The sequence below is a fragment of the Myxine glutinosa genome, chromosome 13, assembly GCF_964187855.1.
Source record: "Myxine glutinosa chromosome 13, kmMyxGlut1.1, whole genome shotgun sequence".
Classification (NCBI taxonomy): domain Eukaryota; kingdom Metazoa; phylum Chordata; class Myxini; order Myxiniformes; family Myxinidae; genus Myxine; species Myxine glutinosa.
The window spans coordinates 17,151,568-17,176,642 of NC_136273.1; the positions used below are offsets into that span (position 1 = coordinate 17,151,568).

General features: G+C 40.7%; 1 protein-coding gene across 1 annotated transcript in view; it reads left to right on the plus strand.

Moving 5' to 3' along the window:
- Positions 1–25,075, plus strand: part of LOC137438314 (uncharacterized) — a 195,799-nt gene that overhangs the window by 112,699 nt on the left and 58,025 nt on the right. Inside the window, exons 9-10 of the mRNA XM_078766986.1 lie at positions 16,960–17,057; positions 17,312–17,399. Coding sequence (XP_078623112.1) covers positions 16,960–17,057; positions 17,312–17,399 — 186 coding nt within the window. The remainder of the gene's footprint in view (positions 1–16,959; positions 17,058–17,311; positions 17,400–25,075) is intronic.

Consider the following 25,075-nt stretch of genomic DNA (forward strand, 5'->3'; position numbering starts at 1 on the left):
AATCATGAGCGAAAGTTTCAACGCGTTTATCTCAAAATCTATATTCTTATAGAATTGTTCATCATAAAGTTTGCAGCAGAAGAACTTACTTCAAATTTGACACAGTTCACCTTTTCAGTGTATCAAATGTCCTGAATTATTAACAATGAGATCCAGCACCTAACTTTTTTATTCATCATTTTTTTTCTGACGAGGTAAAGCTAATTTTACAAAATGTTTCATGTATTTTTAATTATGGCACTTCTATACTTAGGTAGTTTACGATATATAGCTCTTTTAAATACACACATACTCGAAATCTGAACTAATTTGAATCATGCATTCAAAAGTTATGACGAAAACTAGGAAATTTAATGTATTTCTTTGAGTTCATAATCAATATGCAAATTAGATGTGCAACATCACAAAATTGAGTCATGTGATATGACAAAGTGTAATGAGATAGAAAAATAGTTTTAAAAGCAAAGAAATAATTTTTCTTCAATGAAATTTTATTTCCCTCCTATATATTTGAATGAATGAGTTGGTTGACTCAGCCTGTCATCCTTCCGAGGTCGGCAAATTGAGTACCAGTTCACTGGTAATTCCCTGCTTGTCGTTAAAGGCGGCAAAAAGGGTTGGCGGCAAAAAGGGTTGGCGTCAGGAAGGGCATCCGGCCGTAAAACATTGCTTCAAAAAGGGGACCGAAAAAAAAACAACAACAACAACCACAGTTCCCGAAAAAGGCCAACCCCCGCTTGCGGGGAAAAATGGCCTCTAAAGGTGGTTTTTTTTTGGTTTTTTTTTGAATGAATGAATGAATGAATGATCGTTTTAAGGCCATTTTCCCCGCTAGAGCGGGGGTTAGCCTTGTGGGCCCCATGACAATCATGGTTCCCTGTTTGAGGCAATGTTTTTATGGCCGGATGCCCTTCCTGATTCCTATATATTTACAGTATGTAATAAGTCACTTGTAACTGGAAGAGCACTGATTAATTTCACCCTCTATATAATGTGTGCAGCTATCCGACGATAATTGTACAGTAAAGTGGGAATTCCAATGCAAGACATCAAATGGAAAAGGGGGGGACAAGGAAGTTAAAGAACTAACTTGACATGTGATCCTCGTGTCACGAATTGGGCTCATACAGCACCGTGAGACATCTGGATCTGATCGACACATAATTACGACATTACGAAATATCTGTCCAACAATTATAACTCCTCCTTCCCTTCGGCCTATCATGGGCGATCTTTACGTATTGCAGAATGCATGACCTCGTCTGTTTGAATATTCACAAAACAATTTGACAAGATAAGAGATTTACGCAGTGGTAGCTCCATAATTACTAATATGGGTTTATTTACTGTGTGGAGGTGATCAGTAATTACAAAAAATGTTAAACTGGATGGAAAGAGTTAGTAAACATGGAAATGACACATTGACACATAGCACATGTCCATGTTTACGTCATGCACATGTAGAGAGAACTTTGTCGTTTTACACTGAAGGGAAAACTTATAGAGAGGGCATGGAAATTGTAAATATGACAGCTCTGAAAATGTCTGACTTCGCGTAGCAGTAAGCACCAACATGGCGTCCGTAGTATAGAAATTGGTGGTGGAGTCAGGTGAACTGTCCAACCAATGGGTGGAACTCGGACACATACACCCACACATGCATGGCTCCTTTTACAGTAAAGAATATGTTCACCACCTGTATTATTATTAGCGCTCTTACCGCTACCCCCAATGAAGCCCTCATGTATCGCTCATGTGTAAGAAATGACACTGTCAGGATCGCACCTCCATATAAATAATGGTACATATAATGACCCCATTTAGCGCATTTTCGATTAACGCTCTCTTCTTCAGGCGCATATCCTGAGCGCTAAGCGAGGCATTACTGTAGTTTTTATCCACCGTCTTACATTTCCCCAATGCTGAGGAATATGTCGTGTTTTTTATTCTTAAAATGTTATTTTGGGAGAAAAACGTTTTGACTTCCCATCATACCCTGAAATTAAATGTTTAGTTTATAACAGATGCTCAGTGTTATCATGAGAGTTGTTTCAGGTGGTAGCAGTGATGAGAGCCAGTGTCAGCTCACCATTAGGATGACTCCGATGAAAACTTGCTCATTATGAAAGCGTTGTGAGGGTAAACGGATCCTGTCTCAACGTAATGGAACGGCGAGCTGTATATCGTTTAAATTTTTCATCTAAACACAAAATAATTATTTCAGGATGAGTTTTGTTTTGTAAAAACCTCCATAAACAATAATCTATATGATGCCTTTCCAAGAACTTTAATATATAAGCTTATTTTGACAAATTATCTTGGTCATATCGACTCCCTACTAGTGGTGCTTTCGGCTTCCTTTGCATTTGCCTTTGGCAAGTAGGATTTCCAATGGGATTTTTGTGTTATTCGAGTATATCGCAGTTTCTTGTCGTTGTATAATGTTGAATTATTTTGGTTACTTTACTTGTTTTTTTGTGATTATATTGCATTTCCCAGTTTCTAGACCCCTTGGCAAAAATGAGATTCTTTAAAAATGTATCGCATGCATTCCCACTCATTTTCACTTCCGTAGTTTCACATTGTTACTGTGATTGCTTTCTCCCCGTTTTGTTCAAATTTATTTTACCCTAGCTTCAGGCAGGAGACGACGCCACGGTAAGGGGATGAACCTCATTGCTTCATTATCCTTCTCGCTGTCCCTTGTATCATTTTCTCACTTCTTTTTGTTTGTATTTTGCATTAGTCCTGTATCAACACGCTTGTCCTATTAAGGATGGCATTGTCTGAAGTGCTGCTTACCCTAACACTTTCCCTTTTGATGATGGTCTGTGTGGACATTTCCTTCCCTCTTGGGCCCTTGCTCTCTCGTTTAAAGATAGTGGCGAAATAGAATAATGATAGTCTTCCCCACCTAACCAAAGCCTCATCCCAGGTTTACTGGTCTCTTTTTAATTTATCTTTTTCATTATCTCATCCTTAACTCACCCACTCATCTGTCTCTTTTGGCTCATTTGTTCATCAAGATAGACATATGTGCTTGGGTATGCATATTTGTGCATGCATGCATGTGTGCATGTTTATTTGTATTGTCCTGCAACCATTAAGGTTTTGGCTTACAGTCAGAGTAAAAAATATTACTCTCTCTCTCTCTCTCTCTCTCTCTCTCTCTCTCTCTCTCTCTCTCTCTCTCTCTCTCTCTCTCTATCTCTATCTCTCTCTCTATCTCCATCTCTATCTCTCTCTCTCTCTCTCTTCCTCTTCCTCTTCCTCTTCCCCTCTCTCTCTCTCTTTCTCTCTCCCTCTCTCTTCCCCACGCCCTCTTTCCCTCTCTCACTCTCTTCCTCTTGTTCTTTATGTCATTGCAGCTTGTCTGATATCACTATATCTCCCTCTGTCTTTTCAAGTATTCCAACGAAGCTTACATTAATGAATTTTCCATATCAGTTTCAGAAATCAACTTCGTGCTATGAAGTTACAGTTACTAAAACCGTTCTATGGATTGTATTTTAATTATACTAGCGAGTACTCCTGCCCTCTGGGCAATGTGCTGTGGCAAATTTTTGGAAATCCACTTTGTCATTTTTGAAGTGTACATTTGATCACAGCATACTGTATCATACACCATATCATAAATTAAATTAAGATGATTGTAAAATACCGGCTACCACCACATGTGGCGCTATTTATGACGCATGCATGCACACACACACACACACACACACACACATCAGCACACATGTATCAGCACACACATATAAACGAAATATCAACAGATATGCACCGGTAAGCGGGAAAACTAGAAAAGAGCAGGAAGTTATAAAAAAAAGAGTTGGACAGATTGGGAGTAGACAAAGAAGGCTCTTTGGAGTGGCTAAGAAGAGGTCAGCTCAACTGGGATGGAGAATGAATCATTAAAAATTCCCAAGACCAATGACACTGCACCAATTGCTTTAAGAAAATGGTGGGGCTGAGTCAATCGGACAGTGTAGGTTCTGCAAGGTAGAAACAGAAAGTATGAACCACCTCCTATCAAGATGTAAAAAAAAACTCATGTCAGAGCAGCTGTACACCCAAAGGCACAATAAAGTATGTTGAGTAATCCATTGGCACATCTGCAAAAGTCTCAATATCCCAGTTCCAGAAAACTCATGGAAACATGAACAAAAAGCAATCACTGAAAACAAGTAATGATCACATATAACCTAATGATCCCATCTAGCATGAACATGGAAAACAAAGCATTGCAACCAGATATAGTACTGAGGTACAAAAAAGAAAAGAAGGCATTGATAAATTAAGGTGTCAGTACCCAGTGATTTTGGTCTAAACATCACAAAAATCAAGAAAATGGCCAACTACCAAGTCCTCAAAAATGAAGTGAAAAGATCCTGGAAGCTGAAGCTGAAGAGCGCTGAAATTGTACCAGTGATTATTGGAGCAACGGGGATGACAGAAAAAAGAACCTTATAGGGATCTTAAGAACCATCGCTGGGAATATTACGACAAACAAGCGGCAGTTGGAAGCTGTCTGAGGCTCTGTAACAATCTTCAAAAGAGCCCACGCAACAAAACTTTGAGAATAAGAAAACTTCACAAACTGAATCATCAATCATGATACTTTGCTGAAACGGAGGTGGATACTTCAAGACCTGGAAGGACTCTGTTCCACCTTCTGAAACCCACATATGGAGATAACAACCAATGACACACACACATATAGATAAGGATATGCACCATTGTCTCTATGCTCAACAGTCTACGACTCCCTGGTTTGATCTTCTCTCAAGAGTGATTGAAAAAATCAAGGTGACAATAGTTGATTATATGTATTCTCTTGTATGAAATTATAAACACTAGCACTACAATGAAATAACCTTATTATAATCCAAAAACAATTTGGTCTGGTCACTGTGAGTGTTTGCCAACATGTTCACTTTGTGTGTGCCACCCTCTTACATTAAGTGAAATGTTTCCCATATGGACATCACATGGAGAGGCCGTACCACACAGACCCAGATCATTGAGTGCAGCATGATTTTACTAAATACTTAAACATAATTATGGGATGTAACATTACTATCAGGTGATCACCACTTGAGGCCCATGGCTAGTCCAGGTGCAGTGTCCGGATGAAACCCAATATACATCCTGTTCATCATTGCCTTGTCTTGTCGAGTTGAATCGGCGTATGTGTATTGGTATTTAGTCTGAATTAAACAGCACTGCCCAATATAGGTGTCCCCATTGTACACACCTCTCATTCGAGGTTATGTGTGATGTTTTTCTGCATCTACGGTTATGGGCTTTGGTACGGTAATACCTCATCTGTGTTGTGCCATTGTTGCCTAATAAAATGGTGGAAGCAAAGTACTGTTTCAGACGGTTTATGCTTTTATATGATCGTTGTGCAGCTTAATATATTGTTGTGGTTTTGGGAAACCACTAAAAAGTAATGGCAACCACCATACAGGTCCCTTTGAATAGTTATTTCATAGCAGACCATTATCTTATTTCAGGTTAGTATGTCTTTATGCGTTGGGGAAAGGGAAAGACAGGTCTTCCTCTCAAAAGGGATATGCACCAATCAGAGCCTGAGTCTCTTTGGGGGAGCTTGTGGGGCGGAGTAATGGGCTCCACCAATCGGGAGCCAGGACACCTCCAAGATCTCCCCCACCCTCGGTGAGGGTGAACAAAGGGAGATTCAAGACTGATTCTCTATCTGGCCGCTCTCTCTCGGCCCACTCAGCACGTAGACATTTTGCTCTTGGCTGGTCTCCCTCTCACAGGCCTCTACACCTGCATTATTTGAGTCTGGACCTGTCTCTTGTGCACTCACCACGTGCCTGCAAGATTGCTACAGTCTGGGCCTGTCTCTTGTGCACTTGCCACGTGCCTGCAAGATTGCTACAGTGCTACACCCTGGGCCTGTCTCTTTGTCGACTCTGGGCCTGTCTCTCTCTGCTGGGTTCACTGAGCATGTGTGCTCCTCTCTTGGGGCCTGGATTGTTGACCTACAACGTGTGCTCCTCTCTTGGCCTGGGTTACTCTGCCATGCTGATGATCGACTTCACTCTGCTGTGCTGACGATCAAACTTCATCTGCATATCCAGGCTGTGATTGCCATTACCTGTTCGTGCTGCTCGGTGGCGACACCGGGACGGGGGCGTCGCAAAGAGAGGCATCAGGGGCATCACAGCCTTTGTGCTAGCAGGTTTCCAATGTTTTTTTTTTTGTTTGTTTGTTTTTTACAAGTACTTTTACAAGTACTTGTATACAAGATCGAGGCTCGTGAAAGAGCAAACATTAATCACACAAAAAATCAAACAGACACATAAAACATATAATAAGGGGAGTGGCAGACAAGATGGGGAGAGAGGGGAAGCACACAAACACAACATTTGAGAGCAAGGACATCGGGAGATCTGTGGGAGGGAGAGGGCTGGGGGGGGGGGGGGGAATGAGAAGGGGGGAGGTGGGAAAAGTATAAAACATATGGACACTGCAATGACTTCCAGGAAAGAAGTCGGTATTTCAAAAAAGTGTATCTCGGGTGAATTAGTGGATGTAGAAAAGATCAAGATTTTGGATGGGGGAAGATAAGAGATGGTGATGAACAGCTGTTTTAAAGACCGGGAGGGAGGGGTAGGATTGAAGAGAGTGAGGGAGTTTGTTCCAGAGGCAGGAGTAAAGAGGTATGAAAGAGTGAAGGTGAGCAGAGAGTCTTCATTTTGGCAATTTCACCAGAAGAGGGTTGCTGGCAGATCTTGTGCGACGTGAAGGAATATTTGGGGGACAGAGCACAGATAGAGCTGGGGGAGCAAAGCCGGAGAGGAGTCGATAGAAGACAGAAAGACCACCAACCTGCCTGCGGTGAGTGAGTGAAAGGCCCTCGGAGTTAGCTTCATCGTGGAGGATTCCAATGATTCTGAAAGGTTTGGTTTCAACAGCGTGAAGCCGAACTAGGTGTGAGGCAGGAGCACCAGCCCAGAGGAGAGAACAGTATTCCATTGAGCTGTGGATGAAAGCCTTGTATGTGGTGAGGAGCTCAGGTGTGCCAAGGAAGGACTTCGCACGACGAAGGATGCCCAGTCGGCGACTGGCTTTGGAGGCCAGCTTGGAAATGTGGTTTTCCCAAGTAAGATCATGTCGGATAGTGAGAACCAAAAGCTTGAGTGACAGAACTTATTGGAGAGGATTGTTGAGAAAGTAGATGGGAGGGTTGTCCAGTCGGTCTTTTCGGAGAGAAATAGTAAGAGTGTGAGATTTGTCAGGATTGAAAGACATGTTCCACTTGTTTGACCAGTCTATCATTTTGTCCAGGTCTGCAGAGAGTGATGAGGCTGCAGACTGCCAATCTGAGGGATGAGGAATGGAAATGGCAGAGAGTGGAGTCATCAGCAAAGACATAGAGAGGATTTTCCAAAGAGTCGGAGAGATCATTGATGAAAACCAGAAAAAGCACAGGGCCCAGAACAATGCCTTGGGGGACTGTAGACTGAACAGGAAGGGGAGATGAGAGAAATCCATTCAGGGCCACACGTTGACTATGACCAGAGAGGAAGTCGCCATGCGTGGAGATTTCCATGGATACCATCGGAGGAGAGTTTGGTGAGCAGAGCGGGGTGCCAGACCGTATCGAAGGCACGTGATATGTCAAGGGAGACAGCTATGATTTCCTGTTTGGCATTGAGCACCTCCATCCATTGTTGAGACAGCAGAAGCAGCATGTCCAGAGTCGAATGACCTGGCCTGAATCCAAATTGATGATCAGAGATCAAGCCATTGGAGAAGAGGAAGGATTTGATATCCGAAGCAATGATGGATTCCATGACTTTGCTGATAATTGGGAGCAGGCTGATTGGTCTGTCATTACAAGAATCTGTTTTTGCACCTTTTTGTGTAAATCGGTAATGTTTGCTGATTTCCAAGATGATGGCAGATGACCTTGAGCAAAAGAGAGGGTGAAGAGAACCGAGAGAGAGTGAGATAGAGTGGCAGAGCAGGATTTTAGGACCCGTGGGCTAATGTCGTCTGGTCCAGTTGCAGAATCAGAGTCGAGGTTTGACAAAAACTTCTCCACCTTGTCAGTAGAGAAGGACACAGAGTCCAGGAGCAGCTGGGTTCAACTGGGTAAGGTGGGTACAGAGAGAGATGGGTTTGGGACACAATATTTTGAGGCAAACACAGAGTTGAGGCATTCGGCTTTGTCCTGTGCGGTGTCTACTGTGTATCCATTTGAGGTAAGGGAAGGGGCGGAGGGGGAACAAACACCAGAAACAAATTTGACCAGATGCCACCAGGATTTGGAGGAAGGAGACAGGTTTTAGAGTTCATTATTTGGTGTGGAGAGATAGTGCTTCCTGGCACTCCTGAGGGTGGACACACACTTGTTCCGAGCTTGGTGGAAGGAACTGAGATAGCCTTCAGTTGGATTAGCCTTCCAAGAGGCAAAGGCAAGTTGTTTCAGGGCAACTGCCTCACCACAAGATTCAGTGTGCCATGGACGGGAGGAAGTGTATGACAACTGAAGACGAGATGGGATAAATCTGTGCATGAGAGAGAGCAGTTTACTTTGGAAGAATTTCCAGGAAGAGTTGATGTCAGGGGCAGTAGAGATGGGAGACCAGTCCAGATGAATGATGGCTGCTTGAAGACTGTGCCAGTCGGCCTGAGTGAAATGCCAGACTCATCAACGCTGGGGCTCTCTGAGAATGGCCAGATTGATATCCACTTTAACAAGCATATGATCAGAAGAACCGATTGGAGCAGAAGAAGAGCAGCAAACATTTGCAGGGAAGTTTGTCATAACGTTCGTTCATTCATCTCCCCCTCCATAGTGAAAGTGTGCTGGGCCCATGTCGTGTTTATTTGTAGTAATCATAATAAGGCGTAGAATAAGCTAAGTTTCTGCTTCTCGTGCCTTTGTCCCTTTTTCTTTCCTATTGATAAGTTTCATTGTAAATGTCTGTAACAAATCAAATTATTAAACGTTTTCCTTTCTCTCTGTCCATGAAAGTCTTTTCCTCCGTTGATCCGCCATTGCTTGCACCCAGGTTTACAATCGACCGTAGCAAAATTAGCATTACTCCGGCGGTTACCAACGGTCTCCGCTCGGCCGTCTAAATTCCTATCTAAGAACAAAGGAAAGGGGTATACCGCTGGAAGGTACTGTGCGTTCCCTGATTGGGACCGTCACGTGGTACAGGTAAGCTATTGCGCGACGTACCAATTGGTGTTCGTAGTTGCTGATTCGCAACCTGCCTAAGTACGAAGTTATTCGTGCGTGGAAGCCTCAGGTCCGGTAAGTTCGGGAAGGAACAGAGGCTAACCCCCTCGTAGTAAACCCGAACCCCGGGCTGTAACAATTTTGGTGTTCAGGAGCGGGATTCCTGTCCGAGCACCGTAAAAATATGATGGTGGCATGTATAGGGCATTTATCTTTAACTTGATTCAAAGAAAGAATAATCTTAGGAAGAACTAGAACGACACTCAGTAGAGAGCATACCTCCGCCTGGTGAACAGTTTACTTTTGTATCCCACTGATGGGCCGGATCTGGATTCCGACCTGAACCAAAATCTAATCGGCTTGTTCTTGTGACCAAACCAACTCGTCCACCAAGTTTATTCATAACTTGTCCATAACTTTTTTTAAATATCATGTTATATATCAATTTTCACCTGATCTCTCAATGGTGAAGAATCACTTAAAATTAAATAATTCTTGTAGCCAAATCCATATTCAGATCTTCACCAAAATCGAATCTGTTTGTCCTTTTCACACACACAACCTCTCCACCAAATTTCGTCCAAATCCGTCCACAACTTTGTCAGATATCCTGCTATATATCATTTTGGCCATGTTATATACCTGCTATATATCATTTTAGTCTGGTGTTGGCTTAGCGGTTAGGGTGCCGGCTTGGGATGCCAGGATCCTGGCGTTCGAATCCCGGTCGATCACTGAATTAACACCAGGGGGGTTGACTCAGCCTGTCATCCTTCCGAGGTCGGCAAATTGAGTACCAGTTTGCTGGGATGAATGATCCCGGTGTGTACCCCGGTTTAGAATAGGTACACTGTATCCCTGCGCATCGTAAGAGGCCACTAAGGGTTGGCGTCAGGAAGGGCATCCGGCCATAAAAACATTGCCTCAAACAGGGAACCATGATTGTCATGGGGCCCGCAAGGCTAACCCCCGCTCTAGCGGGGAAAATGGCCTCAAAACGATCATTCATTCATATTCATATCATTTTGGCCATATCACTCAATCGTGAAGCATCACTTTAAAAATTCTACTGGCTGGATCCGGATCCGGATCTTCAACAAAATTGAATTGATTCTTCGTTGTCACACACACAACCTGTCCAACAAGTTTCAACCAAATCCATCCGTAACTTTTTGAGATATCCTGCTATATGTTGGTTTTTGGCCCGATCTCCCAATGGTGAAGAATCACTTACAAAACTCAATAATTCTCATATCCGAACCCATATTCAGATCTTCACCAAAATCGAATATATTTGTCCTTGTCAGACACCCAACTCACCCACCAAGTTTCGTCCAAATCCGTCCACAACCTTCGAGATATCCTGCTATGTGTCGGTTTTGACCGATACTTTTTCGTAGATATCATAACTTTTTGAGATATCTTGTTCACAAACGGACAGACAGACAGACAGGGGTGAAAACATAACCTCCATCCACCTTTGGTGGCGGAGGTAAAAAATAATAATGTAACGTTTCACCAATGATGATTTAATCAATGAAACAATGAATGAATGGGACATTTATGAAGGAATTAATGTGGATTAAAGAATTATTAACACCAGATTTATTGATTGTTTCGTATGTATTCGGCTGCTGGTTGCATCATTTCTGGGGTTACAGGCATGCTGCTAATGGGGGGGGGGGGGGTCACTAAGCATAATTAGAGCTTGAATTTATAGTATGGCCAGGGTACCCTCACACAATGGCATATTCTTTTCAAAAGGTACTTTGGGATCTTTATTGCTACATACAAATTTGTTATTATTGCTACATACAAATTTGTTATTATTGCTACATACAAATTTGTTATTATTGCTACATACAAATTTGTTATTATTGCTACATACAAGTTTGTTATTATTGCTACATACAAATTTGTTATTATTGCTACATACAAATTTGTTATTATTGCTACATACAAATTTGTTATTATTGCTACATACAAATTTGTTATTATTGCTACATACAAATTTGTTATTATTGCTACATACAAATTTGTTATTATTGCTACATACAAATTTGTTATTATTGCTACATACAAATTTGTTATTATTGCTACATACAAATTTGTTATTATTGCTACATACAAATTTGTTATTATTGCTACATACAAATTTGTTATTATTGCTACATACAAATTTGTTATTATTGCTACATACAAGTTTGTTATTATTGCTACATACAAATTTGTTATTATTGCTACATACAAATTTGTTATTATTGCTACATACAAATTTGTTATTATTGCTACATACAAATTTGTTATTATTGCTACATACAAATTTGTTATTATTGCTACATACAAATTTGTTATTATTGCTACATACAAATTTGTTATTATTGCTACATACAAGTTTGTTATTATTGCTACATACAAGTTTGTTATTATTGCTACATACAAGTTTGTTATTATTGCTACATACAAATTTGTTATTATTGCTACATACAAATTTGTTATTATTGCTACATACAAGTTTGTTATTATTGCTACATACAAATTTGTTATTATTACTACATACAAATTTGTTATTATTGCTACATACAAATTTGTTATTATTGCTACATACAAATTTGTTATTATTGCTACATACAAATTTGTTATTATTGCTACATACAAATTTGTTATTATTGCTACATACAAGTTTGTTATTATTGCTACAAACAAGTTTGTTATTATTGCTACATACAAGTTTGTTATTATTGCTACATACAAGTTTGTTATTATTGCTACATACAAATTTGTTATTATTGCTACATACAAATTTGTTATTATTGCTACATACAAATTTGTTATTATTGCTACATACAAATTTGTTATTATTGCTACATACAAGTTTGTTAATATTGCTACATACAAGTTTGTTATTATTGCTACATACAAATTTGTTATTATTGCTACATACAAATTTGTTATTATTGCTACATACAAATTTGTTATTATTGCTACATACAAATTTGTTATTATTGCTACATACAAATTTGTTATTATTGCTACATACAAATTTGTTATTATTGCTACATACAAATTTGTTATTATTGCTACATACAAATTTGTTATTATTGCTACATACAAATTTGTTATTATTGCTACATACAAATTTGTTATTATTGCTACATACAAATTTGTTATTATTGCTACATACAAATTTGTTATTATTGCTACATACAAATTTGTTATTATTGCTACATACAAATTTGTTATTATTGCTACATACAAATTTGTTATTATTGCTACATACAAATTTGTTATTATTGCTACATACAAATTTGTTATTATTGCTACATACAAATTTGTTATTATTGCTACATACAAATTTGTTATTATTGCTACATACAAATTTGTTATTATTGCTACATACAAATTTGTTATTATTGCTACATACAAATTTGTTATTATTGCTACATACTGAAGAAATTTAAATGTGAGATCAAAAAATGAATAAGGGACAAGAGTGCAGAGGATCAGTTTCTATTTCTTGGTATTTCTATGCATCCATGTTTTACCATCGTAGAACAATAGCACTTTTTATGTTCAATCCCCACATTTTAGGTGAGCATAAGTATTGGATACTTTCATATAAGGTAGTCCATAAGTACTGTAGTATTGTTTATTAAAAAGTACTCATGATTTTGATTCATAAGTACATCATAAGTAAGTCATAAGGTGTAAAAGGTATTATTAGCTACTCCATAAGTACTGTTCCAATATTTTGAGGGCACGGTATATAATATGACAGTATCCAAAGGTGGACGGAGGTGATGTGTTCACCCCTGACTGTCTGTTTTGTCTGAGCAGGATATCAAAAAAAGTTGTGGACAGATTCAGACCAAATTTGGTGGAGAGGTTGGGTATGTGACAAGGACAAAATGATTCGATTTTCGTGAAGATCCGCGTCCGGATCTGGAACGATATGTGGCATGATATCTCAAAAGGTTGTGGACAGATTCAGACCAAACTTGGTGGACAGTTTGGGTGTGTGACAAGGAAATGCTTATTCAATGTTGGTGAGGATTCGAATCCGGATCTGGATTAGAGAATTATTTTAAGTGATTCTTCACCATTGAGTGATAGGGCCAAAAGCGATAGATATAGCACGATATTTCAAAACGTTGTGGACGGATTCGGACGAAACTTGGTGGATGAGTTGGATTGGTGAAAGAGCAAGCCGATTCGATTTTAGTTCAGGCCCGGATGCAGATCCGGCCTATCAGTGGAATACAACACATAAACTGTTCAGCCTGCAGAAGGATGTGCTCTACCTTGTGCTGTTGTAGTTTTGGATTATTTTCCTTGTTGTATATCGCAATCTAGCCTTCGGTATCTGTTGTCATGTTAAAATTAACGAAAATAAAATAAATATTTAATTTAGTTAATATTGTAGACTTCCCATTATGTTGTGTGTTGATGTTAAACCTGTTTATCTCAAATGAACGTGTGTGTGTGTGTGTGTGTGTGTGTGTGTGTGTGTGTGTGTGTGTGTGTGTGTGTGTGCCAATGTGTGTGTTAATGTGTGTGTTAATGTGTGTGTTAATGTGTAAAAAATGCTAATTTCTCAGCTACATATGCTCAACGAATTAGAGAAATCTTTAAAACAGAAATAGAGCTCAACGAATGACCCACTGTAGCATTGAGTGGTCCATGTACTTATACAGTACTGTTGTTGTCACAAGGGAAAAGCAGACTTCTCAATATTGCAGACTGTTACAGTTGTGAATACAGTAAATCCGCTCACTATTGAAGAGTCAGCAAATTGAGATCGATTATTGTCTGTATCAGTCAAGAAGTTGAAGAGCATTTCTTCAGCCTGACCATCAAATCTCGCACTCTCACTCTGTTTCTCCAAAAGGACCATTTGGTGAACCCTCCCATGTACTTTCTTAACAATCCTCTTGAAGATCATCCATTCAAACTTTTGGGCCTCTCCATAAGTCATGATCTTTCTTGTGCAAACCACATTTACAAGATGGCCTCCAAAACCAGTCACTGACTGGGCGTCCTCCGTCTTGAGAACTATTTCCTTGGTACATTTGAATTTTTATCGACTTACAAGGCCTTCATCCGCAGCTTGATGGAGTACTGCTCTCATCACTGGGTTTGAAGCCCCTGATTCACATCTTGTTCATCTTTGACGCTATGAAAACCAAGGCCTTCAAAATCATAGGAATTTCCCACGGTGAAGCTTATTCTCTGGGCCTATCACTTTCACATTGCTGACAGGCCAGTGGTCTCTCTGACTTCTACTACCACCTTTCTGGTCTTGTACCCTCTGCCTTTTCCATGCTCTGTCGCCTGCAGGTTTCTGCAGCGTGCACGCCATCTGCCAGTAACCCCCTTCTGGTGAACCTACATAAATCCAAGATCGCTGCTCATCTCCACCCTTTCATTATTCTCTTTTCCCACCTGTGGAACTAACTTCCTCAGTCAGTTGAATCTCATTCTTCCTTCCAGGGTTTCAAGACAGCTGTTCACCACCATCTCAAGTCATCCCCCATCCACAACCAGGATCATTTCTATCCCCATTAGGCTATGAGCCAGACCCCCCAAATTGACCGGTCGGTACCATACAGATGGAGTAAGGCTCATTGTGATTTTTAGCAAGATAAATGTCCCTAGATATGAAAAAAAATTGATAGCAGTGTATAACTCTTGGCCATCTCTGTGTTATCACCCGAAATATTATTATACGCCCGCTTCGCTTCGCCAAAAAATGTGATATTTGCTAAAATTGGAATAAATGTGTTTTTAAGGACCACAGAGTGCCGAGATCGAGATCGAGATCGTATTTGTTCGAGAGATCATGATAAACCTAGAGTGTGGAGCAAGTTTGCATGCATTGTGAAATATAATGTAGCTGATGTTACAAACCTACTTTAGGATACTAGCTAATACCAAAAATTACACTGAGATACCAAAAGTAGTAGACGAATAAACCTAAAATGTTCAAAAGCTATGTTTCGTTCCAAAATATCAAAATTAGGGGGTATGGTTGAACATATTTTGAACTTTGCCAAAATATGTGCCCCAAACAACCACCATATTACAAAGTAATGATATATTCCAATGCAGTGGTTCCTTGCGAAGATTTTGAGGGGTCAAATGTTACTCTGGGAGTTTTCATTTTTGAAATATTGACAAAAATGTACAATGTGAATTCTGAACTCGAAGCGATTTCGACCACTTTTTCACTAAATTTAACATATTTTTTGTCATTATATCAATATTTTGATAAATAACCCCCACAAATGTTCTATATTTCTATTACTATATTAGTTGGCATCCAGTATGCAAATTATTGGCACTCTGTGGTCCTTAAAAACATATTTATTCCAATTTTAGCAAATATCACATTTTTTGGCGAAGCAAAGCAGGCGTATAATAATATTTCGGGTGATAACACAGAGATGGCCGAGAGTTATACACTGCTATCACTTTTTTTTCATATCTAGGGACATATATCTTGCTAAAAATCACAATGAGCCTTACTCCATCTGTATGGTACCGACCAACCCCCTTGGCTCATAGCCTACATTAACCATCCCCAAGTCCACCTCTTTCCAAGTTTCCAGTTTTTCTTTTTACTTCTGTGATAGAGAGTTTGTGGCTGGATCCATCTTGTTCACCCCGTGTCCTCCCCTGGCCCTCATTCCTCCCCACATCCCTTATTTATCCACGTCTCCCTCTATTTTGTCCGTCAACCCTGCTGTAAGTGCATTACCCACTTCCCTCCTCACCCTCTTTTTCTATTGTTACTTTTGTTTTGTTACATCCTGATCCATTCCGTGTTCTAGCTCCTCCATGAGAATCGACACTATATACAGCAACAAAAATCTGCATTTGCTGGATCACCAACAGACATGAATTTTGGACACCATGATTTTCTCCCCTTGTCCACCACGTTTTACATAATAGGCTTCTAGACTGAGACTATCCACGGATATACACAAGTGAATCTAGATGATCTCCAGTCAGACCTGAAATGCTTATACTATCAAAAAACCCCTTTCCACAAATGTATTGGTCGGGTCAACATTACACCTACCAACTCTAACAGGTTTTGAATCTGTCCTCAGAGAGGTACAGCTCCGATATATGTGCCATGGCTCGAGATTTGTTCCGAGATATCATATTTGCTCACATTGGCTGCTTTCGCTTTTCATGTTTAAGTACGATGGACAATATTTACGGTATTTGTCTGTGACTTGTGGGTTTTTTTTCTGGCTGCTAGTTCATTTGTCCCATAACCTTTATCAGAATAATTACATAACAAAGTTGTTTCGCATAAATATCGACTTGTCCACCGAAAAACTGGCGAACACTGTTGACCTGTCCGGACAGAATGTTTATCTGTCCCGGACAATTGGACAACTGTTAATGTTGAGCCAAGATTATGCACAGTAAATTTGCTTTTCCTTGACTTCCAATATAAGACTTACTCCACTTATTCTTGCTTCTCTCCCTGAAGTCCAATGGCTGGATAATTAACTCAATTAAGTGTGAAAATTTGTTTGCGTTGTTTTCCTTTAACACTAAATAAGTCATTCCTTCAAAAAGATATGCTGTATTTCAAAAATGTTGATCCATGTTAATATCACAAGCCAACTTAACAACTTCGTTAACTTACTGCCATTGCATGTCTTAAACGTTATTCTGTTTCCCACTGTCTTTGAACCTCCTTGTTTTTTTTGTAGGAAAGACCGAGCAACCTCTCGGACCTGACCTTATGAACTCTGATCCACGTGGTCCATCTATTCGCCTTCATCCTTCCAGCCGTGTCTTCACTCGTGAGGTAATGATTTGAGTGCTTGCCTATCTTGTATATTTCCTCGTCTCACCTCTGCATGACTGCTGTGTCTGCTTCACTGTCCATTTGCGATTCCTTCCTGTCATTGTATTCTTGGGATTTTGAATGCAATATGCTTATTGCTTCTCATGTCTTTGTATGTCATCCTCTTTAATTGCTCGAATTATTATTTTCCAGACACCCTAAATGTGTGTGTGTGTGTGTGTGTGTGTGTGTGTGTGTGTGTGTGTGTGTTACAGGTTTATGGCTATGATCAGAGTATGTCTCATAGACCTTCCCCACCTCTACCCAGCACAGAGCGGCAGTCTCTATTCCCAATGGCACAAGGTAAGACAACAACAGCCAGAGAGCCCAAAGTTGAAGACCCCCGGACTTTGGTTCTGTATGCTAAATACTTATAAAGTGAAATATTGTCTGCGTCAGAGCTTTACAGCATAAAATTATTTTTTAATGATGCCTTATTAATGTAGAGGGTAAGCTTCAATGCCATTGGTGAAACCTAAGCCGTATTTTTTGTATATATCATCATAATCTTTATTTATTTTTTATTGCAATAAATACTACCTTTGAGTTGCTTTGTCTGTCATATTGGGGTAGAGGATAAAACACATTGCGGATTCTTTGAGTAAAAGGTGGCCACGTCCAGAACATGGCTTGAAGAAACTTACCTTCAAATTGTGGTATTTTTCACATCACTTTGAAACAAGTCTGCACTCACCTTTTTACTTCTTAAATCAGTCGATTTTATGAACGTTGTTAGGCAGTGGACATTAAACTGACTCTTTCACCTAATTTATCATATATGCACACCTAAAATATGTTGCAAAGTCATGGCAAAACCCTCGGCTTTGAGTGATTTATTCAGTTGTTTTCCTTTTTTTTTTTAGAGTAAACCGTTTACCTTACTAATAACTGTTCAACATCAGAGTAACCCCCTGTGTAAATGACATTATTATTTGTGAAGCAGTCCCACTGATGACCTTGCATCCATCATCTTGTCATTTTTACAAACGCTTCAAGCTCCCCGACGAAGCTGTCCTGTCCTCCTCAAATGCAATATGTTTAATATACCTGCATTATCTTTGTGCATTCATTTTCCATCTAATACAAGGCTAACTAGAAAGAATCTCTTCATGCAAAGTCCGTCCACGTCCACTTTCTACTCAAACTAAACTTGATGAAAACAACAACAAACAAAAAATGTGGAAACTTTATTATTTCGTTTTCTATATATGATTGGTCATAAAGTGGCAAATGGTTTGTGTCGATTAATGGGCCACAAACAGGAAGAACTGAGGCAGAGAAGTAGGGGTTCATGGATGCACTGGAGAGGATGATGGAATGGTTGAGCTGGAGTTGAGCTGGAGATGTACGTTGTGGGGGGGACTTTAACGCGCATGTGGGAGTACGATAACGAGGTGAAGAGAATGTGTCGGTAAATTTGGCCTGGGGACGAGGAATAGAGAGGGCCGAGAGCTGTTGGAACTTGTGGCAAGGAATGGGATTTCCCCGAGGACTGTGAGGCGGTGGCGTGAGAGCATGTCCCCCACCCAGCACAGGCCTGTTGTGTTTGTTGTACATCCGAAGAAAAGGAGGGGAATTAAGAGCGGGGGTCGGAAGATTATATGGTGGGGGAAGTGCTGGAACAACATCACTGTAGAGAACAGGAAGAGGAACAGGGCCAGGTATGAGGAACTTAGCGAAGAAACCAAAGGTTTGGAGGAGTGGAAGGAGTACGGAAAGTCGTTTAGGGGAATTGCAGAAGATTGGTATGGAAGGACATCAGGAAAGGGTGCATCGTCTAGGAATAGAAACCAGTTCTGATGGACAGAGGATGTAGTAAAGGTAGTTGGTGAAAATAAGTAGGTTTTGAAGAGGTTATAAAGGATCAAGGGCAGCAGGGGACAACTGGGTTCCTGCACAGGTATGGGCAAAATAAGAAATCACCCAGGAGAGCTGTGGATAAGGTGAGGAATGATATGGAAGCAGATATGTACAACAAGTTTGGAAGAGGATTGTGGGAAGATAATGATCTTTAAATTGGCTCGTGACAGGGATGGGGATAGTAAGGACATGAGAGGTATGAGGGGTGGTGATTAAGGATGTTGTTGGGAAGCTAGTGACAGATAAGGGAGTGGAGTATTGAAGGTATGGGCAAGGACATTTCAAGGAGCTGTTGAACCGAGGAGGAAGAAATGGCACGCTGGAGCTTCCATGTTATGTGGAGGGGAAAGTGGAATTTGTGAAGATCATGGAATAGGAGGTGCAGACTGTAGCATTAACGAGGATGAAGAAGGGAAGAGTGTCGGGCATTGATGAGGTGTATGCAGAGATGCTAGTTGCTGTGAGAGAAGTAGGAGTCCGTTTGATGAAGAGGCTGTTGAATGTACAGTATGTATAAGAGAGGGTTCCATTCCAGATTTGGATTGGAGGGCAGGGCTAATTGTGCTGAAATGTAAGACTAGGGCGATGTTTAAGATCCGAGGAAGTACAGAGACATTACAATAGTAAGTCATGTGACGAATGTACTGGAGATGATTCTGCATGGGTGTATGAGGAAGATTGTAGAGATGGAGATCTTCGAAGAGCAACAAGGGTTTAGAAAGTGTGGGAGGACAATGGATGGGAGGTTCACGCTGGTGGAGAAGAGTTTGGAAGTGCAAGGTGAAATGGCATTGGGATTTGTGGACCTGGAGAAGGCCTATGACACTGTCCACCAATAGATGGTGGCGACACTGAGATGGATGGGAATGCCAGAGGCAGAAATTAGGTTGCTAGAATGTGTGTACGAGGGAACAAATGGAAGAATTTTGGTTGGTCCAAGGATGTCAGAGGAGTTCTGCATAAACATTGATTTGAGGCAGTGAAGCTCTCTCAGCCCACTCTTGTTTATCATGGTGATGGAGCTGGTAAGCAGGAGGGTAAACATGAAGGGTATTCTGGGGAAGATGTATGCGGACTGAGCTGGCTATTGCGGCGGAGAGTCTGCAGGTGGTGCTGGAAAGTGGAAGGAGGCATTAGGGAAGCATGAGTACTGAATATGAGTATGGAAAAGACAATGGAGATGTGGGTCGGGCACTAGAAAAATAAATAAATATCGTGTTCGAGGGGAAGAGGATCAGACATGGAGTTAGGTCTGAGTATCTGGGGGAATTGTGAGCAGGGATGGTATGTCGGAGGGAGAGGTTCCATGGTGGGACTGGGCAGGTGTGAATGCATGGACAAAATGATGACAGACAGAACGAGAAAGTAGAATTTGGCATTGATGCATATGCTTCTGCTCACGTTAGATGTCAACCCACTGTTACGTTTCATCTCAATGAACATTCACATGAAAAATCAAAGATCTTTTGACAGAGGGAGATACAGAGAGAAAGAGAGAGAGGAGGAGGGGAAGGGAGAGAGAGGAGGAGGGGAAGGGAGAGAGAGAAGGAGGGAGAGAGAGAGAGAAGGAGGGAGAGAGAGGAGGAGGAGAGAGAGAGAGGAGGAGGAGGGAGAGAGAAAGGGAGAGAGGGAGAGAGAAAGGGAGAGGGTGGAAGGAGAGAGAAAAAGAAAAAGGTAGAAGTGAGACAACACTAGATGCTTCTAACTTGAGTTATGCTCTGAAAAAAGATTTTCAAAGGGCACATGAACTTTGACCTGTTCAATTTACCCCTCCCCCCAACCCTCTCCCTTCCACAGATCTACTGACGTCCCTGTTCTCTACTGTTGTTGTGCTTGTGTGCTTCCCTCCCTCTCCCCCTCTTGTCTCTTGCTCCCTTTATTGTATGTGTCATGTGTCTGTGCATATTTTCATGTTTAATATGTTAGCTCTTAAACGAGCCTCGATTCTGTTTGGAAAAAGAAAAAAAAATCTACAATTTAATCAGTTCATCTTTGTATCACAGTCCATAAGTGTGGTTGAAATCTCTTGAGTGGTTCATACGTTATTGCAATAACACAAATTTTCAATTAAAGAGCACTTCACCTTTGGCATTTGACCTTTTGAAGACAAAATTTAATCAATTAATCTTTGCACTAAAGTACATACCTGTACAATGTTTGGTCAACAAGTTATTGTGGTAACTAAAATCTGCTACTTTCAGCTAAAGGACACATGACCTTCTTTTTTTTTTCTGTAGACAAAGTCGACGCTCGTGTATGAGTTAACACATTAAACACAAAAAACATAAACGGACACATAAAACATATAATAAAGGGAGTGGGAGACAATAGGGGGAGAGAGAGGGAAGCACAACAACAGTCGGGGAACAAGGACATCGAGAGATCTGTGGAAGGTATGCCGTCTCATTGAATCTATGGGGAAAAGGGAGACAGCTAATTGCACTAATGGATACTGTGGAGTGTTTTCCTTCTGTACAATATCTCGCGGGGATGACGTGTTATGCAGCTGGTGGAATATCATGTGAAGCTGTTCACAGTGTGCATGGTGGAATATCATGTGAAGCTGTTCACAGTGTGAATGGTGGAATATCATGTGAAGCTGTTCACAGTGTGAATGACGGGATATCATGTGAAGCTGTTCACAGTGTGAATGGTGGAATATCATGTGAAGCTGTTCACAATGTGAATGGTGGGATATCACATGAAGCTGTTCACAGTGTCAATGGTGGAATATCACATGAAGCTGTTCACAGTGTGAATGGTGGAATATCACATGAAGCTGTTCACAGTGTGAATGGTGGAATATCACATGAAGCTGTTCACAGTGTGAATGGTGGAATATCACATGAAAGCCATGAAAACGCAAAGCACAGTGCTGCGAATGTAGAAGCAGGTCATGCTCGCGACTCGTAGAAGATGTTGTTTTTGCTTATGTCCAGCTGCTTTGTGTATGGCTGGTGAAAGATCGGTTTTTATAAACATGTCAAGCAAGCGGCTCGTAAAAAAAAATTAAAAAAATTGCACCCCCGAAAAACCGCAAATACGCAGGACACGGCCGTGATTTTAAAAAAACAAAAAAAAACGCGAATACACGGGGCACGGCCGTGAATATAAAAAAAAACCGCGAATATGCGGGGCATGGCCGTGAATATAAAAAAAAACCGCGAATAAAAAAAAAACCGCGAATATGCGGGGCATGGCCGTGAATATTTTAAAGACCACGAATACACGGGGCACGGCCGTGAATCTAAAAAAAACCGCGAATACGTGGGGCACGGCCGTAAATGTAAAAAAAATGCGAATACGCGGGGCACGGCCATGAATATTAAAAAAAACCACGAATACACGGGGCATGGACGTGAATATAAAAAAACCGCGAATACACGGGGCACGACCATGAATATTTAAAAAACCGTGAATACGCGGGGCACGGCCGTGAATATATAAAAAACCGCGAATACGCGGGGCACGGCCGTGAATATTAAAAAAAACCGCGAATACGCTTGGCACGGCCGTGAATATAAAAAAACCGCGAATACGCTGGGCACGGCCGTGAATATAAAAAACCGCGAATACGTGGGGCACGGCCTTGAATATAGAAAAAACTGCGAATACGCTGGGCACGGCCGTGAATATAAAAAAACTGCGAATATGCTGGGCACAGCCGTGAATATAAAAAAAACTGCGAATACGCGGGGCACAGCCGTGAATATAAAAAACCGTGAATACGCGGGGCATGGCCGTGAATATAAAAAACCGTGAATTCGTGGGGCACGGCCATGAATATAAAAAACCGTGAATTCGCGGGGCACTTTTCCATGAATCAAGTAACGGGTCGCATTTTATCAACCACGAATAGCGGGGTCCGACTGTACTCCATCTCTGATTCAAGCAATTGTTTCTGTTTACATCAGAAGACAACTGGAAAGAGTTCAGCTTTTTAAGCACAATTGATTGATTGTGGATTTGTTTGCTGATTATTCGATTACTGTTCTATATTGCGACCTGGAAAGCGATACAGTACAGTAATTATGGTGAAGGTTACCAATCAAAAGGTAATGGTGAGAGATTGAGTTTAATTAATACCTCAAAAGCCCAACTGTAAGCAGAGTGGAGCAAAATGTATAGTCTGAAGGCTTACACACAGTTTTTTATTTAGGGTTTATAAAATATGCAAATTCAGCATGACACATTAGCATATATCAAAAGGCAGTTCTTAGCAAATGCATATTGGACTGGAATTAAATTCGGAATTCAGTCCGTTAGTTGCATCATTGCTCAGCTGTGGTTGTACCGCTGATGCAGCACCCCTGTACGTTTGGGCGAGAACTTTGAATTTGCTCAGTTTGCCCACAATACTTTACCCCTCTTCTTTAAAGACAACCGCAGGATCTTTAATGTCCACCAACTAATGCTTGCAGAACAGGCCACCTGGCCTAACGTCCATATGAGGAGGAACAGCCCACCCATTGATGAATCTTTCTGTGTGGGAAACACCAGGATGAGAGTTTATAGTTGGGTTGAGATTCAAACTCAAGCTGGACAACTCAAAAGTGAGTACACCATCTCGAGTCTATTATGCCAGGTTCCAGAATCCAATGACACTAAACAGGAAACAACTAATTATTGCCCATAAGGCAAATGATAAGAAAAACCATCCTCACCGCAAACTTGGATGATAAATTAAGAAACAAAAACGAATTGAGAATGTTCATTGTAAATAGGAATGCAGAAAAAAACATGAAGAACTAGAACGGCACTCGTTGAGAGCAAATAATCTCTCCTCGCGCTCATTCTGAACAAAAATCGCATTGTTAACTGAACACGCTACTATTATGGCACATATATCCGTATCATCCATGCACCCTATTATGTCACATACATTGCCATTATCCTATAATCAATTGATTATTATTATTAGAATATTTAATGACCACTTTTGTGCACATCAAGGCTAAATTGCACGGAGGTGAATATGAAAAAATACAAACTATATTCCCCATGGCTAGTTGATCACACATGTATGAAGTTTCGCATCGATCTATTAAGCATGTCTGGAGAAGATGTTTTTTACATTTTTATACATTTTTATTTTAAATCCAATATGGCCACCAGACCATGTGATCGATTACGTCAACATCTATCTATAATTCCAGTAATCTCTGTGTGTGTGTGTGTCTGTGTGTGTGTGTGTGTGTCTGTGTGTGTGTGTGTGTGTGTGTGTGTTTGTCTGTGACCGCTGTTTCTCGACAACCACGGGTCCGATCTAATTGAAACTTGCCAGATATATTGCTGGGGACCTGAGGATGTGCCTTTTCAAGGTTTCATATTAATCGGAGAAGTAGTTACCGAGCTATGGCGATTTAGCCGTTCGCCGTTCGCTTTGGCTTTGCGAATGGACCAAACCATTTCATGTAAATAGAGGGGGGGGGGGGGTTCTGTGGTCGTTGCGAATGGACCAAACCATTTCATGTAAATAGAGGGGGGGGTTCTGTGGTCGTTACTGCCACGTGGTTTCAAAGTTTTTTTTTGTTGTTGTTGTTTGCACGCATGTTTTTTTGCACGCACGTATGGGCACCCACGTACGGGCACGTCCTAGTACTGTTAATTTGACTATTAATTTGACGTCATCCTACTAAATTGATCTCTGGCTTTGACACCAATATAAATTTTTATTACAGATCCTCGGCATCAAAAAGCTGCATATATCGAACAAACAGTTTCAAATGGAGCACATTGCTGTCATTAGAACATTTAAATTGCATCAGATGTGGAAATAAATGGGAATTGTTGATCCCAGCTTGCCGGCTCAATGACAGAAGACACCATTTGCATTTTTGCTGTCTACATCCATACTCCTTTTAGAATCCCTTGTGGTATTGGGCACCTTGCTAGTAAATTCAATTCCTCACTCACATTGGGTCATCGATCAGATATATGAAGTTTCAGGTTTTTCAGATAAGGATTTTGATTCAACCAATTATGGTTGGAATATCACTTCACTGAATTATGGCATCATCATTATCACCCTATATACCCCATGGGAAGTTGATGACATGTGGCAATTTTGATTTTTTTTCATTGCAACGGTTTCGGAGATGTCCAAGTTTTTTTACCTT